Source organism: Cyprinus carpio, chromosome B12 (assembly GCF_018340385.1).
Source record: "Cyprinus carpio isolate SPL01 chromosome B12, ASM1834038v1, whole genome shotgun sequence".
NCBI lineage: Eukaryota > Metazoa > Chordata > Actinopteri > Cypriniformes > Cyprinidae > Cyprinus > Cyprinus carpio.
In genome coordinates this window covers 13,644,532-13,663,831 of record NC_056608.1, presented here as the reverse complement: position 1 = coordinate 13,663,831, position 19,300 = coordinate 13,644,532, and the positions used below count along the sequence as shown (strand labels likewise).

Genomic DNA, 19,300 nt, shown 5'->3' with positions numbered 1-19,300 from the left:
CGCCTTCCACAAACTCCCATACTGAATCCAGTCGGGTCTGCTCTCGCTAGAAGACGTGTCAGTCATTTATTCATAGATAAATGCATATATACAGTACATAAATGCATACATACACACCAAAATACACACATGACAAATAGGACACAAAACAAAACCCTGTCATGATGGCATGTGAGCAGAGCGCTACAGGACAATGACACACATACCAAAATAACGTCACAGTACTCAGACTTGCGTCTTCATGTGATGATAAATAACGAGGGCTCAGCCCGAATATATTCTTCATCAAGTTACCGATGCATCGAGCAACCATCGCTAAAACAAAGAGGTGCCTGTCGCATCAGATTACTGTGGAGGTTTAGCTTGAAAAGACGCTGGCGTGCCAAAAATGTCACTTAACCAAGAATCACATGCTGCTAGCTGTAAAATGTTTACTGAAAAAAAATATGCTAAAAGATGAAAAATCTTCCAGTTAAGTGGTTTCAAATTCTAAACGTAACTGATTCAGTCGTCGGACTACCTTCACATGCTCAGATCAATGAGAACCTTGCCAGAGAGCATCATGGGGGCTTTGCAGTTGGATTTATGGGGCGATCCATAGGCATTCTGTCCTTCGTCACACACTTCATGTCAACTCACAGGATTATAGAGGAAATAAATCTATCTGTACAATAATATTACAGACTGCAGGCCGTACATTCCTGCACTGGTAAACCTTAAATATTAAGTATAGTTGAAATGCAAAAATATGGGCTAGATATATACATACAAACAGTATGTACAGAATATATGTGTAGGTCATTAAATCACTCTTCTCGTGTCTCCTTCGTGCCTATACTTGCCTCCTGCCCTCTCATTGTGTGCTCGTGGTTAAGTGGGCTCCTGGGTTTGGGTTCGAGAGGTTCTGCTGTAGATGCTGAGATCCTGAGCATGTGTGTCCTCCCATTTCACCGTCATGAATGCATAAGATATTTTATTGGAATATATATATGTAAAAAAGAAAAACCTAAACTTAAACCTGCAGCAACATTGTCACAACCTGAAAAGAAAGAGATAAAGGTCACAATCATGCATTTAAGCAGTGTTTATAGACTAAACAGATTTCATTTAGGAGTTACAATGGGTGCCGTCAGAATGAGAGCACAAAAATCAGCTGCTTGGACTGACGGCACCCATTCACTGCAAGTAATGTAATGCTAAACTTCTGAAAATAAGTTTCGATGAAAATAACTATCTAGATTTTGAGTAAATTTTCAGCATTTTTTTGATGAGCTGTTCCTTTAAACAAGTGTCTTTGTAACGTACCCGTCTATGCATAGTAGCAGGGTGACACGAGAAGGTCTGTGAGCACCACGAGCTGGTCATCCGTGAACTGCTGCTTGTGCTCTAGCCAGTTGTCATGATGAGTACGGCGGAAATTAGACAGAGTCTTTTTCACGGTCATCTAAATCAGACAGAGAGAGGCTTGTATTGATTTTTGTTAGATTTAATGGGCCCTAAGAGCGAAGAGCACAAGAGGGAGACAGAAAGCAATTGTGTTTGTTGTGATGTGACCGGTGTACCTCAATAGGCTGCGTGTCGTTGAGGTGTGCGCTGAGGTCCATGAGGAGCTGAGGCATCCAGGTTGGGACATCATAGGGGCTGGATAAGATGCAAGCACTGAGTCCCAGCACTCCGGCGTGACGCCGTACCAGATCTGAGGATAGACAAACATGGGTCAAGTACAGCAAAATGATTCTGTTCTATTCCTTTTTTTCTCAATAAAAGTATCTGAATATCCTTTTGAAAAAACAAAACAAAAAAAAACTTTTTTAATAAACAGATTGTTTATTTTCATGTACTTATTTTACATTTTATTTTAGTAAAATTGTATTTGTTTTCTTGTTTTTTTTTAAATAGTATAAAAAGAAAATATATATATTTTAATTCACAGGGATATTCAGATACTTTAAAAAAAAATAGGAATCAGATTCATATTGTTTTAAAGATATTTAGAAGATTTACTAGAAAACAAAATTTAAAAAACAGTGATTTAATTTATTTTTATCTGAATATCCCTATAAATGTAAAGAAATCATTATTTTTAATAAACAGATTTAGTTTATTTTTGTGTATTTATTTTAAATGTTTTAATAAAATTGTATTTGTTTTCTAGTAACAAGAAAAAGTATAAAAAGAAAATATATATTGATGAAAATTATTTTTTTATTCACAGGGATATTCAGATACTTTTGAAAAAAAATAAAATAATTAGGAATCAGATTTATCTTGTTTTAAGGTATTTAAAAGATTTACTAGAAAACAAAATGATTTCAATAACAGTGATTTAATGTATTTTTATCTGAATATCCCAATAAATGTAAAGAAACAGATTTAGTTTATTTTTGTGTACTTATTTTAAATTACATTTTAATTAAACAAAAATAATATAAATAAAAACATTTTTAAAAAAGATAAATATGATTCTTAAGGCATTTTTTCTTTTAAAATAGTACACAAATAAAAAGAAAAATAAAAATAAAAAAAATAATAAATAAAACAATTCTAATACACAGGGTTATTCAGATACTTCTGGAAAAAAAAAAAATGTTTTAGGGATATTTAGAATATTTACTAGAAAACTAATTTACCCATTAATAATTTACTAATTTATTCTTAAAATAATGTTGTTTTCCAGTAAAATATCTAAATATCCTTAAAACAAGATTATTTCACCAGAGCAGCCCAAAAAAAAAAAAAAAAAAAAAAAAAAACTTGTCATTTAATTGCATTTGGCCTGAGTTTTCCTTATCAAGTGAATGTATTGTGTCTTAAGGATATTTACAAATTTTATTTAAAATAGAAAATTTGCATATAAATAAAACACTAGAGCTATTTTTATTATTTTATTTACAGGCATTTCATGGCAGAATAATTAGAGGGAATGTGACTTGACTTAAACCAGACTTAAATATCTTTGCTTCTTAAATTTTGCAGGCATTCAATGTTAGCACTATGCCATGGCTCTGATACAAACAGCACAGCCCTGCGTGTGATTAAAGCGTGATCATACCGACTGAAGGAATAGTGTCCACCACAGAGCCTCTCTTCCTCTTTTTGGGTAATTTGGTTTTGCATAGAGCCTCAAAGTGAGTCTGCATGGAGGCATCCATTGCCAAGAAGTTACACTGCAGGAAGCCACTGAGAGTGGTGGCAGCCATCTCTCTCACCTAAGGCACAGAGACGCAAAGAGATGAAGGTTTAATGAACAAGGCTGCATAAAAGTGAATAAGTGATGATGCCAGGATGCTAGTGTGGCCTGAAAGCTACCTCCAGCTGCTCATCCTCCAGTAGCCTGATGACCAGTGCTCTCACGTCCTGAACAGCCTGCTCATTGCTCAGTATGGTGAACAGATTATAGAACACCATTATCTGGAGGTATGTTAGCACTGAGAATCGTGCATGCCAAGAGCTGCTGCCAGCAATCTGAAAAAATAAGAATCTTATGATTGCACGGCAAATATAGTACTAAAAAAAGGTCTATACATGTGTATATATATTGACATGTTAAACATGTGGGATACTACCGTATGTAATACCTAACATATATTTGGATGAATACTTGCTAGTCCAATAATGCCCGATTTCACCAGAAGATTATATTTAAATAAGTACATATTTTTACTGGATATGCACTTTTTAAACGTTTCTACTGATGATACTAGCATATTACAATGTTACAACAATAGACAGCAATATAATTAAATGATAAAATCATGAAATAGTAACGTGCAGCATTTGAAATGCCTATGTAATATATAATCAGTGTCACTTATTACATACTCATTCAGTGACAATGAACAATTCTGTGTTTTCAGCAAAGCTGAATTATGAATATTTCCATGCTGGTGTCACCATTGAAACCACTGTCACTACATCATGATTATTGGTGGGTTAAAATCTGCATTTTGATTATTTATTACTATTTTAATTTGATTTAAATTAGCTCTTATTTTTTATTTTCAATTTTAATTTTAGTAAATTAGTTATGCACTTTTGTCATTTCATTAGTCGTTTTAAAATATTTCTATATAGCTTTTTGAAAAAATCTTCAATTTTAGTTTCAATAATTTTAATACTTCAACTGCAATTTATTTCAGGTAGTTAATAAGGTAATATTTCTAATATTTCTCATTTTCATCAATATTTGATTTTATTTCAGCTTTATTTCAATTATCAGCAATGGTTTTTAATAGTTTTAGTTTCATTTACTAACAATACTTTTAAATAAAAAAAATAGTCAAGATTATATTCAGCTTTCAAACAGTTGTCCTGATATGTGGGGTCGTGTCTTGCGTGTCTGAGGCCTCACCTCATGTAGCACCTTCAGTACCATAGGGATCTGCTCAGGATAGAGGAGACCCTGAGACATGAGGGACAGGCAAGTCTTTGCATCCCTCTTCAGCTCATCATAGCTGTCATCGTTTTCTACAGGAGCGATCTACAGATGGACAGAAACAGGCACTGAGTGGAAGTCAGCAATCCACTTAAGAGCACTCCACACAAATGTATAAAGAATGAGATACAAAGAGCATACGCTAAGATAGAGAGAGAGAGAGAGAGAGAGAGAGCAAGCAAGACCTTAAAGAGCAGGGGCAGCAGCTGTAGTTGCTGAGGTACTGCGGTAGAGAAGGAGCGCCCCGCACTGGCCATCAGCCACTTTAGAACAGTTTTGAGGAGTCTGATGGCCTGGGTCCTCTCATCCTGCTCCCCCACTCCGTTCTCCTCCACCACGTGGTTCTGGATCTCCTCGTCTCCCTCAATCAGGGGCTTCAGCTGAGACAAGATCCTTTCGGTAAACTCAGCAATGTGTGGTGACTTAGTAGGCTGAGTGTATGGCAGGGAAACGTCAATCATGAAAATGTACGTCAGCACACTGCAAGAGAAGACATGACAAGACAGAAAACATGACAAGAGAGAACTGCCGGTGTATTTTTAGACTACAGTGACCATTTTGACCCCAACTGCACACATACCTGCCGATGCGCTCTCTTACATTCTTATAAACCTGAGTGAGTTTGGGCTCCAGATAACTCAGCAATCTGTGTAGCAGCTCTGGGACCCTCCACTCCTGCTGTGCCAGACCACCCTGCAGCACGTACAGGTGGCTACAGAGATTGAAAGAAATGATTGATCTCTCAAATATCAAATATGCATCCAAGTCTGAATGGTTTCAGAATTTCCCATGAAGTAAAACACAAAATACACTCACCAGGCATCTACAAACGAGCCACCTTCCCCACTGAGAGGACACTCCATCAGCATCTCGAGAAGCCAGTGGAGCTTTCGTGGATCGCGGCTCTCCTGAAAATATCAAACATAAACAGTTAGTTGTTCCCATGGCTTCACATACTGCCCCAAAAGTTTTAAATAAATTACAGTTTTTAATATTTTTGATAGAAGTCTCTTATGCTTAACAGATAACAGTATACAGCAATTTAAAAATAAGGGTTTTTCTTTTCTTTTCTTATATATATATATATATATATATATATATATATATATATACACATATATAAAATATTTTTTTATTCCTGTGATGGCAAAGCTGAATTTCCAACTGTTACTCCAGTATTCAGTGACACATGGTTCTTCAGAAATCATTCTAATTTGATAAGAAGAAATGTTTCTTGTGCACTAAAGTTGTTGTGCTGCTTCATGTTGCTTAAGTTACAAGAACAAAATTTGTACAATTTGACTTACAGTCACTTTTGACTAATTTTATTTAACCTTGCTAAATGAAATAAGTTTTAAAAAATTTTATAACGTTAGAAAATGTGATGTGGTACTATAATGAATGTGCATTGAAGACTGACATGGAAGAAAAGAAATTGTATTTTTGTTTTCTTTGCGCACTAAAAAAAATTCTCATAGCTTCATAAAATTAAGGTGGAACCACTGATGTCACATGGAATATTTTAACAATGTCCTTACTACCTTTCAGAGCCTTGAACATGGTGGTTTCCTAGCTGTCTATGGAGGGTCAAAAAGCTCTCGGATTTCCTCCAAAACATTTTAATTTGTGTTCCGAAGATGAATAGAGGTCTTACGGGTTTGGAACAACATGAGGGTGAGTCATTTTTGGGTGAACTATCCATTTAAATATTAATTTGGATAAATAAATAAATAAATAAATACATTCAGGTGATGGATTACGTGGTATACAATTTAACAGAGTAAGGATCTATAACACATACACATGCAGTTGCCACACAGGTACCCCAGTCAGCATAGGTCTCGACAGTAATATTGGACAGTGCTCTTCTCATCAAAGGAATCAGGAATTTCCATAATGCCTCCACCTGTGTGAAAGAAAGAGGGGGTTCAGACATCAATGTGGTTAAACATCTCAGCGGCTTCCTAATTTGAAGTGTGTCCCTCATGCCTGCAGCGGTGCTCACCTTGCTGAAGCTCCAGTGCTTGCTGCCTCTAACCAGTCCTGCAATGATCTCAGCCACACAGCGCTGGGTGCTCTCGTGAGAGTCATTTGCCAGCCGCTCCATATGAGGCTTTAGAATGGGCAGGAAGGCATCACTGTAGTTCCGGAAGAGTCCCTGCGGGCGTTAAATGAGAAAGCAAGCTAAATGTATTTTGTAATAAATTGGTATGGCAGGTGAGCAAGGCAGGTTTATGAGCTGGTTAAAATGCAGAGATTTGCAGAGGTAGATGTGGCTGGGAGCACAATTGTATTTACTGCTCTCCACAAATCTTTTATTGAATACGTCCTCACAATCTGTGCAATCTCTCGAGTTGGGAATTACAAAACTGCTGGAATCAGTGAACATAAACAGGATGATAATGAACCAATAAATGCTACTTTTTAAAGGTTTTCTCTCTGCTGAGAACCCAAAAATAGAAGTCAGGGGAATTATGTGGCGATTGAACATATCTTAATGTCCTCTCTGCATCAGAGAGTTTTGTATGCAGCCTGGTGCAGAGGACACTGTAAGAAAATGTCAAGGACAAACAGTGACTTGTTAACAAGATGCACAGGAACATCTAAAAATATTTCTACAGATTACATCAAGGCTATTCAACATGCTTTCAACGATAGCCAATTCAATACACTGCAATGCATCACAATGTAACTGAACTGCAAATGAAATGGCATCAAACATGTGAGACAGTGAATCTAAGCTTATTAAATCTCCATCCTGTTGACTTGACTTTTATCCAAAAATTGTGTAGTCTGTACAGCAGGGATAGGCAACTCCGGTCCTGGAGGGCCACTATCCTGCAGAGTTTAGCTTCAGCCCTCATAAGAACTCACCTGCCTGTATCTATCTAGTAATCCTGAAAACACTGATTGCCTTGTTCAGTTGTGTTTAATTAGGGTTGGACCTAAACTCTGCAGGACAGTGGCCCTCCAGGACCGAAGTTGCCTATCCCTGCTGTACAGGGACAGCATTAGTTCTAACTAGGGGTGTGCGATATTGACAAAAAAATAATATCCGGGTTTATAATATCTGGGATTTTACTGATAACGATAATTAGACGATATTTTGCTGAGGGTGTCATTGTGCTGGTAAGGACTGCCGTGGACAGCTGATTCCTAAAGTTTTTGATATTCTTCATATTCAGTGCAGTGGTCAGACAGAAATTAATCTTTACCAAAAAGTGTAAACTGATTCTTACATTTTATGGGCATTTTTACCTTTATAAAGCCATTTTTCTAAAAGTGTCCATTATCTTTTGAGTCAAATTCTATGTATTTTACATCACATCATCGTTTTCTTGTGTTTTTAATGAAATAAATGCAGTATTGGAGAAAACAAAGATACTTTTTTTTTTTCGATGATAGTAGAGACAATATTGTCATATTAAATAGTCAATTTAATCTCCATTTTGTTGATTTCCTTTCTAACCTACTGCCAAACTGTACTTTTATCTCATCTACCATGATTATTGTCTTATAAATGCTGGTACCTTGAAAAGACAGAAGCGACGAGGATTGAACTTGTCTTTGCCCTTTCGGTCCTCAAGAGACAGGAACTCAATAAGCTGTTTGATGAACACGGGGTCTGTGAAATGGTCACAGATGATGCGCTCCCGCTGTAAGAAAATCATGTTTAGTATATACACTCTCAAGTTTGGCAGTAAAACAAAGTCTAGCTCACTCAGTCCATGTATACCTCATTCATGTTCTCAGCGGAAAGATCCTTGGGCTGCTCTGCTGCTGGGGCATACACCATCAACTTCCTATAAACAGAGAAATGCAGAGAGTGAGAAAACTAGCTAGAAGCAGAGATTTAGAGTGAATCATACAGAGATCAGAGGCTGAGAGTGTTTACTTTGGCCAGCAGTAGTAGCCCCAGTGTGTCTTTTCTACAAAGCAGAAATTGTCCCAGTCCTGCTGGGTGCACGGCAGGCTGTCACCGTGGTACTGCAGCCAGTCATTCCCCGGCCTGTCTCCTGCCACCAGCCCCTCCGGCTCAGTTACCCCACCTGCAAGGCACCACATGTGTAATTATCTCCTTCCACAGATACTGAGATCTTACAGATGGACCAACAGATGGATCTCCTCATTTAATTGTACTATTTATTTGTTTGCACGATGTTGTTTACTCACTCATATCACAGGGACTAACAGGTATTTTCTTGCGCGGTCTCTTCAGCTGTTTCAGTATGCCTGCCATAGCAGCGATCGCCATCTATATCAGCAATTATTGGAATCAAAACAATAACATACACACAATGTTTTTTAAACATGTAACAGACTTAGTGCATATACACCACCGTTTAAAACTTGAGTCAGCAAGGAAGCATTAAATAATTAAAAGTGACATTGAAGACATTTATAATGTCATAAAAGATTTCTATTATAAATAAATGCTGTTCTTTTGAACACTGTATTCATCAAAGAATGCTAAAAATGTACCACACTTTCCGCAAAAATATTAAACGGCAAAAAACATTTTCAACATTGATAAGAAATCTTTCTTGAGCACCAAATTAGCATATTCTCCTATAATTTCTAAAGGTGACATTGAAGACTGGAAAAATTAATGTTGAAAATTTAGCTTTGCCATTAGAAAAATACATCTTGCACTGTATTTTAAAATTTAAAATAGAACAAAATGTCATTTTAAATTGTAATAATTACTTTATAATATATTGCACAATAATACTGCTTTTCTATATTTAAATCTCATAAATGCCTTTGGGAATATAACCTCTTTTAAAACTTAAAAAAAAAAAAATCTTGCTGAACCCCATATTTTTAACAGATTTTAGACCTAAACCTAATCCAAATTTAACATCTAAATAGATACTTCTAGGTAAGTGTACTAGAGCAGGCTGGTGCTAAACCCCAGCAAACCCTGATACAGATTTATGCAAAGCTGAAAAAAACAGCATTCTGCGAACCTTGCGAACAACAAGTGCATCATGGTTGAGGCTCTGTACAAAGAAGAGCACCGCTGGGGCCGGGAGGGGATAGTCATCTCTGAGAAGTAGTGACAGGAAGCCAATAGCAATGTGCTCAAACTTCCAAGGCCTGATGACACACAATAACATAATCATAAATTAAGTGATGCTTTTATGTGTCCAGTTTTATAGAAACAATGTAGCACTTCTAAACATCTGTTTGATACTTACAGGTCCCTGTCATCTAGACATTCCAACAGGTCTCTGACAAGCTTTTCATATTTCCTAAAAGAAGAATCACAGCAGAGATTTTCTACACCATGTTAAATGAGTATTAAATGTTGTGAGTGTGTATATGTGTAGCACTTACTGCACTGCCTCCTTGTTTTTGTCTTGTTGAAGTGCCAGCCCCTGCTCCAGCTCCTGTTCTGTGGGAGTGCCAATGTGTGGAGTGGGCTGGCTTGAATCGGTGATGCGCTGGCCCAGCAAAACTGCACTCTCAGGTACCTAAAGATTAATTCAGTGAAACATGAGTCTTACAGCACAAGGTAGATGCTATTTTCCACCTAACGGTATGTTTGCAAGACAATGATATGCTAAAAACAAAAATGTTTCCTTTGTTTGGAAAAATGTTGTATTCAATTCTCTTTCACGCGGCTCCACGATAACGATGAGAAACGCTGAATTATGCATGCCAGGCCACTAGTTAGCGATGTCAGTTTGTGAAGAAACACATAATATGCATGTCCAAGACGTCAGTTTTCTCAGATTAACTTTTTTTGTAATTTACATGACTTGCATGATAACGTTTTCAAAAACTTGCACTTTAAAACCAGTTTTCAAAAGCACCCAAAATGCCACTGTCATGTAAATTAATGGCCAAAATGTTTTGAAAAATGTGTCATTTAAACACCCATTAAACGTGCACCCACATTACTGTCAGAAAAAGTCTATTGTCTATTATCAACAATTTAGTGATGTATGAAGTACAGCTTGCACAAAAATCACTTTTAAATCAAGCAGCTTTCTACTGAATAACACACCAAATCCATTGAACAATTTGAACCTGTGGGGAAATCTTTATGACAAATTCCAGAATATCTGGATTCCTATTAAAATTACTGTATTTCTCTTGTGAACAGTCACCAAACAATGATAAATGTATGTACACTTTAACAGTCTGAACGACACACCACATTATACCAAAGTTTATGTTCAAAAATTAGAAAACAGGCGACGCTGCTCACTGTGAAATCGATGCCAATGGTCTCGTACTGCCGGTGGACTTTGTCTGCGAGGTCATCGAACAGTCTGACAATAGAGGGCTTCTCTAGAGACATCGCTGAGCTGAGGCCTGAGCGCACTATGGCCGGCCATGTCTGAGCAATGCACTCCCAGTCATGTAGGTTAGCAAGGCACACTCCACAATGGTTCCCAAGCAAGCAGTAGAGCGCACCCAAAAAAAAAATAATAAAAAAAAAATAAAAAAAAAACAAAAAAAAAAACAAAAACACAACAACACAAAAAATATAAAAAGAAAAAATTATACAATAGACCTTGAACTGTTGCTGGGGAGGTGACATCAGTTCGTGTGGGCTCCAGTAGCTCCAGGACACGTGGAGTAATGTCCCGGCAGCAGAAGTTATAGGTCCCCAAAGCTGTGAACAACACATTTTGGGCCTTGCTGCGGACCTGAGGGTCCAAAAATGGATATTCATGAGAACATATAAAATAAAGAGGATTATTTTTTTGTAAAATTTGGTGAATGTGGAATCAGACCTGGCTGTAGGTGCTGGTGGAGAGACGCAAAAGGTCCCTCAACAGGTCCTGATGAACAGTCTTATATTCACAGCCTTCGACCAGCAACTTTCGCAACTAAACATTGAGAGCAGAAAAAAAACTCCTGTTAAAGCACTGAGGTCACCCAATCAGGTGCTCCTCGATGTTCCAAGAGCCAGGTAAAAAATAAAGGGGACTGAGCTTTTTCAGTTTCGGCACCTAATTTGTGGAATAGTTTAACTACACACACTATAACAACTCTTAAGTCGTTACTTAAGACACCTGTATTCCTTGGCTATTATTTTGAGCTGAGACATTGTGATGTTTTTACTGTATTTGTACTGTACTGTATCTATTATGTGCCAAATGACTATGCCAGGTTATTAGCATTGGCTCCTACCTCATGCTGAAGAAGAACTCTGTCAATCAGAAGAGCTCTGATGTGCTGTTTCTTCCCATGAAGCTGGAAAGAATAAGAAGATTCATAAGACAATTATACATTTCAAATAAATGGCACAATAGATTTTTTAGGCCCAACTACACACCCTGTTCTCAATCGACTTCTTCACCAAGGTGAAACTCTTCCAACGAGAGTCAAACTCATGTTTGTGGGAACCTCTGAAGTGCATCAAGTCACTGATGATCTGAGGGAGACAAATAACTTGATAAAACACAAAACTTTAATGCCTAATAATTGCTTTATGATCCAATACAAACTTAATGAACAATGGTTAATTAATTTGCACGAATATCTACTGTGCACACTTACCTTGATAATTGCGAAAAGGGATTTGGTGTCATCCTCTGAGTGTTCCAGAATGTAATCTAAAGAACAGAATTAGAAGAAGCTTGTCTTAAGAACTGTGGGTAATGTAGATTAAGTAAGTTTTGTGTGCTGGAAGGTGTTCTAAATGAGGATCACTTACGAAGCAACTGTCTCATCACTTTACAGATGGCCTCACGGTAGTTCTCTCTGGACTTATCTGGAAAAATCCGCAATTACTTACTGAGAAGCTGATATCCTATTCTATGATCATGACGCACAACAAGTTATTCTAACTGGACATTCATCACAACAGGTTTCATAAGCAGAGTTTTACTGTGAACTTCCCCAGTTTTGGCTTACCATAGTCGACACCAATGTACAGCTTTGTTTCCTCCAAACTAACCATGCTGGGTACACTGCACAAAGGAGAATGAAAAAAAAATAAAATAAATAAAAATAAAACTACAACGCAACACTAAGATTTTGAACATAATTTTGAAAAAAAATCCATGGCTGCATTTATATTTGAAATATATTTCTTGTATATGTCTATATATTCCTTTTTTGTAAGGCTATAGTTTTATTCTGTTTTCTCCATTGGATAAACTCTAACGCCAGTGCATTGTCACTGCGGCTCAATGATGAGTTCACAGCTCAGTGGGCCTTTCACTCGTTGGATACATCAGCTTCTCATTTGCATAGGCCATACTACTTGAATTCTTGATTGGTTGACAGCAAATTTCAAATATTAAATGGAACGATAAAATAACATTATTAACCGGTTAATGGCCATTTCAAATTTTCGATTCTGTGTGGAACTATAAAATTAGATTTCATTTCTGTTTCTGTTCCTGACAAAATTTAATTCGTTTACGGTTTTCGTTTTGGTTCCTTGAACCGGTTCAGAGCCCCAATTTTTCCTTTTAAAAGTGAAACACAACTTAATCAGCGCTATGTGTTCCTTCACATATCCGCTGCTTAGAGCAAAATTATATCACAAACTTATATCAAACTTATATCACACTGAGTTTAAGGACTTACAGGCCAGTGATTGTGGGTCCATCAAGAGGGGGGAGCATGCTGCCAGCACCCAGCAGACAGTGCTGGACTATACACAGGCTCTGAAGAACATCATCTCTGTTTAAAGTTAAGAAACATGTCAGTATTAGCAAAAACAATTTAAGAAAATATTCAAGATTTTTAAAACCAGTACAGAATGATGTTTTTTTGTCTTTACCATTGTTACAGAGTGCACTTTTGACACCTGACCTGCTCATTTCCTGCTCTCCCTGTGCGTATTTCTGCAGACGCTGGAGCTCTGGCTGCAGCAGCAAGTCCAGAACATAGAAAACGAATGCTGTTTCCTCTGTGCTAGGCACGTGCCACTGGATCTCCAGGTTCCAAAGGTCCCCCGGACGACCCCAGTCCTGTTTAAAGAACAAGAAGGGAGGTAGTGAAAACTCATGGGATCAACAATGATCTAATACACTGCTCTGTTCTCTCCACTGGTCATATGGTCTAGACACACTCCCAGTACCTTAATGGGCAAGTACTCTTGCAGGGGTCTATTGAAGCCGCCAGGCACACTGCAGTAGTCTGTGGGGTAAGTGAGTGCTGTGGAACGCAGGATATGGTGCAGCAGGTTGCAGGCCAGAGTGTAGCCCTGCTTACAGCGCAAACGCAGGGTCAGCTGCAGAGTCTGCACCAGCTGTGTGCGGTACGGGAGGAGCTTTTCTCCATCCACACGAGTCACCTGAGGCAATGTGAGATAAACAACTATTGTTGTCTAGTATCTAAACAGATGTAAGGTGATTGATGTGAAAAACTCTTCATAAGCAGTGACTCCATTACTGTACCTAATGGAAAGTGCATGTCATATAAACTTCATAGTTTAACCTAGTTAAAGGAACAGACCACCGAAATTCTGTCATCATTTACTCACACTCATGTTGCTCCAAAGTTGTATGACTTTACGTATTCTGTGGAACATAAATTATATTTTAAAGAATATTGGTAACCAAACAGTTTTGATTCTCATTGACAATTATTATATGAAAAAAAAAACATGGAAGTCAATGGGAACTGAAACTGCTTGATTACTAACAGCATAACATCTTTTATGTTGTTCAGAAAAAAAATAAAGTCAAACAAGTTTGCAGCAACATTAAGAGGGGAGTAAATCTTTAGGCAGCTATCATGATTCTGTAATACATTTTAAGCTCTTCAGCACATAATCTTTCATGTGCAGTTTGATATGGTGTTATTTTGACCTCAGACAGCAGCTGAAGGTTCCAGAGCAGTTCTTTATCCAGTTCTTCCTCATTTGAAACATCTTCATCTGGAACACACCAAAACACAAGTGAGGATGCTGAAACAGACTCAAGATAACACAAACTGTCATTTATGTTCTTGTACGTACTGGCAGTTAGATGAGTAATGGCATTACAGCAGTGTGGTACAAACAGCCTGAGAGACTCTGCCGGGTGAGACTGAAACAAAGCAGAGGACAGTTGATTCAATGTGGCCACACGGCTGTGTGTGTCGGCACAAGTTGGGCAAAGGGAAAGTACTACCTTAGCAGCTGCTCTGCACATGTCTGCCACCATCCTGCCTGCGACACGAGTCTCAAAGATGTTGGTGGTGGCAAAGTTGAAGACTTTCTCGAGAGCAACCTATAGACAGATAACAGCTGTTAACAGATAATATTCAGGTGTGTATGAGAAAATACACTGTTCAAAAGTTAGAAATGTTTTTCTTTTTCTTTTTTTTTGAAAAAAAAAAACAAACAAAAAAACTTATGTCCACGAAGTCTGCATATATTTGATTAAAAGTTCTTTAATATTTGTAAGGAAATTGTGATACAATTTTTTAATCAGGATTCTTTTGTAACAATAGAAATGTGTCACTTTTGGTCAATTTAATGCATCCTTGCTGAATTAAAAAAAAAAAAAATCTTTATATTCTGATGATATTTCAAGCACATTTTACCAATTCCAAACCACATCAATCTTAATAACTACTCTTATTTTTTGTATTTAATCATTTATAAGTGATATATATTACTGTCCATGAAGTCTGGAAGTGAAAAACTCCTTATATTCAGGTGTGCAGAATTATTAGGCATGTTTTTTTACAGATAAAATAAGCCAAAAAAATAGGTTTAACGCTGACAGAAAAGTAAAAAATTATTAAATCCCCATGAGAAATATTCAAAACTAATGCAATACAGAAATTGCAAAGTTAAGACATGACCATTGGGCAGCAAAATGCTCACTGGCTCAGCCAGGTCAGAAAAACAGGTGGAGAAAAAAGACGTTAACTGCAAAAGATTTAAGAATTAATGTGAAGAATTAGATGTAAAACCATCAGGGACCATTTAGTCTCCAGCACCACCAACCTACCTGGAGTCTTCAGAATTACAAGGTGTCAGGTTCTCAGAGACTTGGGTACAAAATCCTAAAAAATGACCCTCACTTAATAAGAATAACATGCTGAAGTATTATGAAATACATTAAGACTGATTTTTTTATAGGCTTTATAGACAGATAAGTTGAGAGTGACTCTTGAAGGACCACATCCTCTTGTATCACTGTTTGAAGAATTTATCTTCCAGAATCTGGCAATAAGTTTTAGAAGATAATTTTTAGACAATCCTGCAAGACTTTTCAGGATAGGAGATGGAATAAAAATGAGCTCCTAAAACTTACTGGCAAATTAAGAATTGTTAATGTATATGTACATAATTAAAAATGTTTTGCTGTCCTCGCTGACGTTACACAAATGCAACCACACAGTGCAACGTGCTGTCAAATTTGATTAAATAATCAGTCAAAACAAACCGGTGAAATCAGTCCATAAAGAGTCACTGATCTGACTCTTAGGATGATTCAGTCATACAACTCACTTCTTTAATAAATCAGATCAGATTATTCATTGAGCTGCAGATTAATATAAGCCAAGAATGTTAAAAACGCAACAGCAGAGTTTGAGACTACTGTTGTAATAAATGCAATTCAATATTGTAAGGTTAACAAAATCTAATTACTAAGAGGTAGGGCTGGGCGATATATATATATATATATATATATATATATATATATATATATATATATATATATATATATATATATATATATATATATATATAAAAAATCTCGATATTGTAAATTTTTTTACGATTTTCAATATATATCTCGATATGTTTGCATTTGCTTTTAAATAATAAAAAAACATGATTTTCTTTTGCCCCCATTAAAAAAAAAACAAAAAACTATTTAGATAGAACAGCTATTGCTGCAAAGTAAATAAAAAAAAGTTTAGTGCAAATTTAAGCAGTTAAAAAAAATCTAGACCAAGTGATCACTTACTGCTTTTTATTAAATGAACACATGTATATGTAACTGAAGTAGTGCAAAACAAGTACAGAAAGTGCATTCTGGCAACTTTTTTTTAATTAAGCTGGGATAAGTATTTTTTACAAGTTTACAGCTAAAAACAAAAAAACTTCAACAATCACTTTTTAAAGATAATCACCTAATAACACAAACCACACTTAACAAAATTATAAACACAACACTTTTGTTTTTGGACACTATATTCCCAATGGCACTAAAAACCCTCTCAGATGGGGAGCTAGCTGCTGAAGCACATAGGTATTTCTTATATATATATATAAATTGATACCAAAGACTTATGCACTCTCTCTGTCTATATCAGGAAAACTGGTAAAACAAATGAAAAATATTATAACAGTGACATTCCTAATAGTAATTCCAAATTGCCATAGCCTATGTTTCTCTATTCACGCAATAGCGATTGAGTAAGAGCATTTATACAGCGATCACAATCACAAACAATACAGCCGAGGTCTCATGACAGAACACAAACTGGTTGAGTGACACTTTCATTTCGATCGCTGCGTTCTTTTGGGAAAGTATGCTTGAATTTGAAATATTCGATATTCACGATATTTTCAAATTTTACATCGTCGTCAAAATTATTGCAAAAAGTTAAAACCAAAATAAAACATACCTACCAACACTAAAAAAAAACAAAGAAAACAGAGAACTTACAATTTGTAATAAACATAATAAACGTTAAAGAAAATGTTTAAAATAGTTTAAATAGTTTAAATCCTATTAAATGTAATAAAAACCTTGAATATCTCCATGGAGCACTGTGTCAGAATGGTGCTGAAGGTGGATGAAAGGCCCAGCTCCACCAGACTCTCTAAATGAGTCATTTTCTCTGTCTCCGTCTCCTCGCGTGTCTGCTCCAGAGTGCTGCTGTCAATCAATGCAAAACACCTACAGACACACAAAATAGGGCATAAGCCACAACAATATGCGTATTACACTTTTTGCAGACACACACCTCACTAAATGACTCACCTGTCCATAAACTGCAGAACGAAGTCTTCAAACTCAGCAGAAGCAGAACACAACTCTCTCTCCATCTACAACAAATAAAAGATTTTATGACCGAACGCATAAAGAATAATTATGTAAAATCTCTGCAGTGAGTCTTTAACATAAAATTTCAGAGCCCTACCTCTGTCAAGTCGTTCTTCTCATGGAGGGCTGATGAACAGTCCACCAAAGGCACTAAAGTAGTAAAAGTAGCAATGAACTGGAACGTGATCTAAAAACAAAATATGTGAACATTATTTTAAATCAATTATGAATAAAATCACGGTCGAGAGAGCAATAACAAGGAATCAAAAATCTTTATTTAATTGTCAATGTTTATGTCACACTTTACCCACCATGCATTTGCTGAAGTCATTAGGATCAACACCAGGCAGTGCTCTCATTAGCAGGGGCAGGACATGCGCGGGACCTTCGGGATAATGTCGGCCCCCGCTGAGAAGACTTCGGGCCATGCCAATCATGCAGCTGAGAGTGGCAGTAAGCTGGTGTGGCTCTGTCAGCGTCTCCATAGCAGGATACGTCCTGCAGGGGGCAGCACATTCACATATTTGTTTTAGTTGGTTCCTCCTTTGGGAAAAATTCCAGCTCCTGCTTTACGTTGCTTACAAAGCCTATTTAAAAAGATTGGATTTGTATATCCTGACAGTGAATAAAAGAAGCCACTATACAGGTTATGATACAGCTTTATGACTTTAAAGGGGTCATATGATGCTGCTAAAAAGAACATTATTTTGTGTATTTGGTGTAATGAAATGTGTTTATGTGGTTTAAGGTTAAAAAAAACACATTATTTTCCACATATTGTACATTATTGTTTCTCCTCTATGCCCCGCCTTCTGAAACGTGTACATTTTTACAAAGATCATCGGTCTGAAAAGCGAGGTGTGCTGTGATTGGCCAGCTATCCAGTGCGTTGTGATTGGCCGAATACCTCAAGCGTATGACGGAAATGTTACGCAACTTAACATATTGTGATGCCCTGTCCGGCCGGAGCGATGAGACACAAACATTAAAACCCATTATAAACATGATATAAACATGATTTCTAGTCGTGTCCTCTTTTGGAAGGCCAAACAAAGTAGTTTCGCTTTCTCAATGAAACAGCGTCACACACCATGGCCTTGAGTGAGCAGAGGCTGGCTTGAGTGAGCAGAGGCCGGCTTGAGAACCGCGCAGCCGGCGGATTCTAGTTGCAGCAACCACATGTGAATACACCAACCACACTCTAAAAACCCTTAACGGACTCTGCTTCATCCACGGTGAAAGCCAATCCGGCAATCCACAGTACAAAGTTGATGCATTTCCTCAGCGACCAGCACGGATCAGCTCCAGGCAAGACGAAGCGGATATCATGCTCTTTTGGAAGGGCAAACAAAGTAGTTTCGCTTTCACAGTGAAACACACAGCGTCTATACGATATGAACATCTGGGTGATGTTATGCAAATCTTCCCACATGCTGACGTAGATACTGTATGTGGGGGTGTGTTAGAACGAGCCATTTTAGGAGGGTGTGGATGAGTCTTAACTTTTATAAAGAATATCTCTTTGGATTTGAGACTTTAGTCTTTGCAACATTACAGAACTTCTTTATGCTCCAAGAGCTTGTTAACACTCCAAAGAGAAAGGACAAATTGAAATTGCATCATATGACCCCTTAAAATCATGAATTTATACGGCAACTCACCTTCAATAACTGTTTAAATACTACAAAATTAAGCAAGTTTAATCAGCTATACATCATCATATACTAACAAATTTATCAGAATAGATAATAAAAAAAAAAAGACTGTGGGGGTGAATTCACTTTGCTGGTTTAGCTTTGAAGTCATCATAACCTTTTATGTAAATTAGGCTGATTAGTCAGCGCCATCTGCCTGTCATTAGCACCTACAGGCCCTGAACATCTCCAGCAGTTCCTCA

The 19,300-nt window shown here is 37.0% G+C and overlaps 1 protein-coding gene across 1 annotated transcript in view; it reads right to left on the bottom strand.

Moving 5' to 3' along the window:
- Positions 1-43: 43 nt before the first annotated feature.
- LOC109096620 (proteasome activator complex subunit 4B) overlaps positions 44-19,300 on the bottom strand; it is a 30,497-nt gene continuing 11,240 nt past the window's right edge. Inside the window, exons 11-46 of the mRNA XM_042735464.1 lie at positions 17,715-17,901; positions 17,501-17,590; positions 17,341-17,405; positions 17,106-17,256; positions 14,524-14,622; positions 14,370-14,439; positions 14,221-14,288; positions 13,488-13,703; positions 13,220-13,377; positions 12,992-13,087; positions 12,311-12,366; positions 12,111-12,167; positions 11,954-12,009; positions 11,730-11,828; positions 11,585-11,647; positions 11,185-11,280; positions 10,973-11,097; positions 10,653-10,869; positions 9,776-9,912; positions 9,637-9,690; positions 9,406-9,535; positions 8,609-8,690; positions 8,331-8,484; positions 8,172-8,238; positions 7,966-8,091; positions 6,441-6,593; positions 6,237-6,341; positions 5,252-5,343; positions 5,016-5,147; positions 4,621-4,915; positions 4,352-4,480; positions 3,310-3,465; positions 3,053-3,209; positions 1,563-1,696; positions 1,306-1,444; positions 44-1,039 (exon numbers count right to left, since the gene is read on the bottom strand). Coding sequence (XP_042591398.1) covers positions 1,310-1,444; positions 1,563-1,696; positions 3,053-3,209; positions 3,310-3,465; positions 4,352-4,480; positions 4,621-4,915; positions 5,016-5,147; positions 5,252-5,343; positions 6,237-6,341; positions 6,441-6,593; positions 7,966-8,091; positions 8,172-8,238; positions 8,331-8,484; positions 8,609-8,690; positions 9,406-9,535; positions 9,637-9,690; positions 9,776-9,912; positions 10,653-10,869; positions 10,973-11,097; positions 11,185-11,280; positions 11,585-11,647; positions 11,730-11,828; positions 11,954-12,009; positions 12,111-12,167; positions 12,311-12,366; positions 12,992-13,087; positions 13,220-13,377; positions 13,488-13,703; positions 14,221-14,288; positions 14,370-14,439; positions 14,524-14,622; positions 17,106-17,256; positions 17,341-17,405; positions 17,501-17,590; positions 17,715-17,901 — 4,207 coding nt within the window. The 3' untranslated portion in view covers positions 44-1,039; positions 1,306-1,309. The remainder of the gene's footprint in view (positions 1,040-1,305; positions 1,445-1,562; positions 1,697-3,052; positions 3,210-3,309; positions 3,466-4,351; positions 4,481-4,620; positions 4,916-5,015; positions 5,148-5,251; positions 5,344-6,236; positions 6,342-6,440; positions 6,594-7,965; positions 8,092-8,171; positions 8,239-8,330; positions 8,485-8,608; positions 8,691-9,405; positions 9,536-9,636; positions 9,691-9,775; positions 9,913-10,652; positions 10,870-10,972; positions 11,098-11,184; positions 11,281-11,584; positions 11,648-11,729; positions 11,829-11,953; positions 12,010-12,110; positions 12,168-12,310; positions 12,367-12,991; positions 13,088-13,219; positions 13,378-13,487; positions 13,704-14,220; positions 14,289-14,369; positions 14,440-14,523; positions 14,623-17,105; positions 17,257-17,340; positions 17,406-17,500; positions 17,591-17,714; positions 17,902-19,300) is intronic.